The sequence below is a fragment of the Triticum aestivum genome, chromosome 4B (assembly GCF_018294505.1).
Source record: "Triticum aestivum cultivar Chinese Spring chromosome 4B, IWGSC CS RefSeq v2.1, whole genome shotgun sequence".
Lineage (NCBI taxonomy): Eukaryota > Viridiplantae > Streptophyta > Magnoliopsida > Poales > Poaceae > Triticum > Triticum aestivum.
In genome coordinates, this window is record NC_057804.1 from 435,076,959 (window position 1) to 435,080,880 (window position 3,922).

General features: G+C 47.1%; 1 protein-coding gene across 1 annotated transcript; it reads left to right on the forward strand.

Moving 5' to 3' along the window:
• LOC123094949 (histone H2A) lies at positions 1-679 on the forward strand. Its single transcript, XM_044516806.1, has one exon. The coding sequence runs from the start codon at positions 85-87 to the stop codon at positions 553-555; it is 471 nt and encodes a 156-aa protein (XP_044372741.1). The 5' UTR covers positions 1-84; the 3' UTR covers positions 556-679.
• Positions 680-3,922: the final 3,243 nt, after the last annotated feature.

A 3,922-nucleotide genomic window follows, 5' to 3' on the forward strand; every position in this document is an offset into this window, starting at 1 on the left:
TTTCACCAACTCACCCCGCAATCCACCATCACCAAATCTCTCTGCCCCCTTCCAGCTTTTCTCCAAAACCGCCGTCGTTTAGCAATGGAGGTCTCAGGCGCTGCAGCGAAGGGGAAGAAGGGCGCGGCCGGGCGCAAGGCCGGCGGCCCTAGGAAGAAGTCGGTGACGCGGTCCGTCAAGGCCGGGCTGCAGTTCCCCGTCGGCCGCATCGGGCGCTACCTCAAGAAGGGCCGCTACGCCCAGCGCGTCGGCACCGGCGCCCCCGTCTACCTCGCCGCCGTCCTCGAGTACCTCGCCGCTGAGCTGCTGGAGCTCGCCGGGAACGCCGCCAAGGACAACAAGAAGAGCCGCATCATCCCGCGCCACCTGCTGCTCGCCGTCCGGAACGACGAGGAGCTCGGAAAGCTGTTGGCCGGCGTCACCATCGCGCACGGCGGCGTGATCCCCAAGATCAACCCTGTGCTGCTCCCCAAGAAGACGGCGGAGAAGGAGGGCAAGGAGCCCAAGTCTCCCAAGAAGGCGACCAAGTCCCCGAAGAAGGCCACCAAGGCTTAGAAACATGCATAGGTTTGCTGTAGGCTGTTAAATGCTATGTAACAGTGTTCGTTGTTCGGCTAATGGTGTCGATGTAATCTTTGTTGCTAAGAGAAATCTCAGAAATCTCTCTGATTTGCCTAAATTCTTTGCTCCGTCGACTGTTCTTGTTTCCCAGTGCTCGATTTTGACATTCCCTCAACAGCAATGCCCACCAGGTGGTCGATCTCCGGTAGCCGTGCCTTGACAGCGCCGGATATGAGATGGAAGGTTAGTTTGCACGGTAGCACTGCGTCCTAACTGCTGGCTACGGCTGTCACTTTGGCGATCCCTTCCGTGCCTACAAATCCCCACACGGTATACTCCGGCAACTCCATCCACCGCCATGGCGTCCGGCGCTACCGTAAGCCACTGTCAAGTGGTGTCTGTACAAATTGCCCGCGGCTGAATCTTCTGTGCACCTGACTTGCTCGACGGAATGTTTGACAAGAGCTATGGCGTCGAAACAACACCACTTGGCCGCTGTCAGCTTGTCGGCCCCATCAATGTTGCTAGAGTGCTACAGGCCTGGGCAACATGTTCGTGCCGATGCTGCTCGGCTCGACGGCCTTGCCGTTGACTGATTGAATCATGGTCTGTGGTTACACCATGTTAATTTTATCTTACATAGTTACATGGTGAGTGCGCTGTGGCCTTTGCAAAGTTTTTCCAGAGTAGTTGTCCATTCAGTGCCTTTATCCAGAGAACTTAATCGCCCAGTTGCTCTATCTGTGGCAGTGGGGCATTTTTTTTTTGAGTTAATTACACCGGTAATACAAGAACTTGCAGTGAATTAACAGAATCATATAAAAACTAAAAACCCCCCAGAAAAATGGTACAATAACTTATCTAACAACACAATTTGATACAATTTCCGTGTCGCTGTTAACTCGCCTGACTGTCTGGCACTCTTCCTTTGCGCTGTACGAGCCCCACTTGTCAGTTAGACAGGGAAATAAAAGCAACGAAAAATAGCGCGCTCTATATCATTTGATTTTTTGTGCCAATGTAGAGGTAGATTTGTTTCTACACCGTAGTTTCAGACACCCAGTTCACTCGCCGTTTTCGCTGACTTTTCTGACTGTTATCTTTTTATTATGTGTGTCTTTTTGTTTCTTTTTATATTTTTCCAGATCTTAGGTTTCTTAGGTTTTTCGTTCTTGCATATTTAATTTTATATAGGTTTTGCAATATATATGGCGAATTTTTTCCGATGTTCACACTAAACATTTTAGTGTACGATAGACATTTTTTGCAGGAGAATGGTGGGTTTTATTTCTCGATAATAGTGTTACAGTCTGCTAATACAAAGGTAGAAACATTGTCTGAAACATGATGCAACTAACAAGCTGTGTTACCTCCTGTACGGTCAATATTGGCAAGACTATGAGCAACCCTATTTTAACGATGTTTAATTTTCTGCTGAATAAACCCATGAGGTTCCAGAAGCTTTTTGATATCCAGTATTAGATGCCCATAAGTTGAAAGATCCTACGAGTTGTCCGTCAATGCAGCAAACGGTCAGATTGAATAACAATAGGTAACCTTGACCGTTGCATGCTCATTCCCAGTCCTTCTAAAACAACGCCGATCTCGGATTCAAGCGTATCTCTACTCCTAATAAAGCAGTTGGTAGTCTCGCTTTCAGGTTTTTTTTCGTCCCACCACTTTCGTCCGGTTTTTTTTCATAGGTTAACCATCATAGATTTTTTTCGTCGCCTCCCCCACTTCATCGGTTTATTTTCACTTCACCCTCTCACAGAACGAAAAAACTGAACGGATCAAAACTTTTCATACTGACGCAAATTATTTAGTAATGTCTTTATGTAAAAGAATCAATCACAATCAATCTCTAAAGATCAAATCTAAATTAATTAATCTTCAGAACGTTTGTTTCCTTTCGAATCATGTCCATAACTTTCCTTCCTTGTTTGGGCAGAAACTGTTTGGTAGCAGAGATTAGGAAGCTTCCTATGAGTGTAGTAATATGAAGTATTTTTTTTCTTGATGATTCGTTTCCATGCATGATGATAGTAAATTAGGCCAACATTCACCACTATTTATCAACGTCATCAATCGTATCCATTCCTACCAGTTTTAAGGAAATCTGCTCGCTATGTCTTTTTTAAGGGGATCCGCTCGCTAAGTCGTCGTCGCACGTTATTTTCACAAACAATCTCTACTCCTAATGGAGCAGTTGATAGCCTTGTACGGTTTATTTTTGTCCTCCTCCCACCTCCACTGGTTCTTTTTCTCTCCACTCTTTCCTTGCAAACCAATAATTTCCTAACATACAAAAGATCACGAATCTATCTTTCCTTACCCGAACCAATCGCGCCCTACATCAGTGCATTTCTTTATTAAGAAAACTAACACATAAATCTTAACGCATTGTAAACAAATCCCGTTATGGACCTAATTAATTTATTATGGAATCTATACGTGGTCGCATTGGTTCTTTTTCTCTCCACTCTTTCCTTGCAGACCACTAATTTCCTAACATATAAAAGAGCACGAATCTATCTTTCCTTACCCGAATCAATCGATCCCTACATCAGTGCATTTCTTTATTAAGAAAACTAACACGCAAATCTTAACGCATTGTAAAGAATTCCCGTTATGGACCTAATTAATTTATTATGGAATATGTACATGGTCGCATCTCTCCCCTCGTGAAAAAATCGCATCCATCTCCCGTTAAAAAGGAAAAGAGAACATGAACAATCAATCCCACACCATGCATCTCAGTAGCAAAAAATCGCCCCCGCCTCTGCTACTGCGCCTCGCCGTGTGCCCGGCTCGACCCATGCCTCGCCTGCATGGCTGGACGCCGCCGTCTCCACCGCCACGTATAAGAAAACGGTGGGCAGAACCATCCATTCAAATCGCACACCCCCACCCTCCTCCGCAATCCCTAGCCCCGCATCACCCTATCGCTTTCTCGCCTCTCTTTCCCCTCGATGTAGATGGTGCCGAGCGGCAACCTCGAGAACCGGCAGTGCTGCCCTCTCTATCTTTGCTGCGTCGAGAGATGGGCCGAGGCTATCATCGGTTCGCGGCCCACGATTGGGCCGCCTCCGGTTGTCGTGCACCACCGGCTCCACCTAACGTGCCCGACCCTCTCCGCTTTCGACCTTCCGGCGACCACATCCCTCCGCGCCTCCATCCATCATCCACAAGGCCACTCCCTGCACCCACCCTCCTAAATTCTCCATACCGGCGGACAATCACCGAAGATCCAAGTTGACCCGATATCAATTTTCTTACATGCTTTCTTTATCAGTTGGTGATGGGAATGGGTTCCAATTTCTCTCTGACTGTGGATTCGCAGGCAATAAGCGCTTCTATA

Bases quoted from the DNA above. Each gene is read 5' to 3' on its own strand.
- LOC123094949 (XM_044516806.1), top strand. From the start codon at position 85: ATGGAGGTCTCAGGCGCTGCAGCGAAGGGGAAGAAGGGCGCGGCCGGG.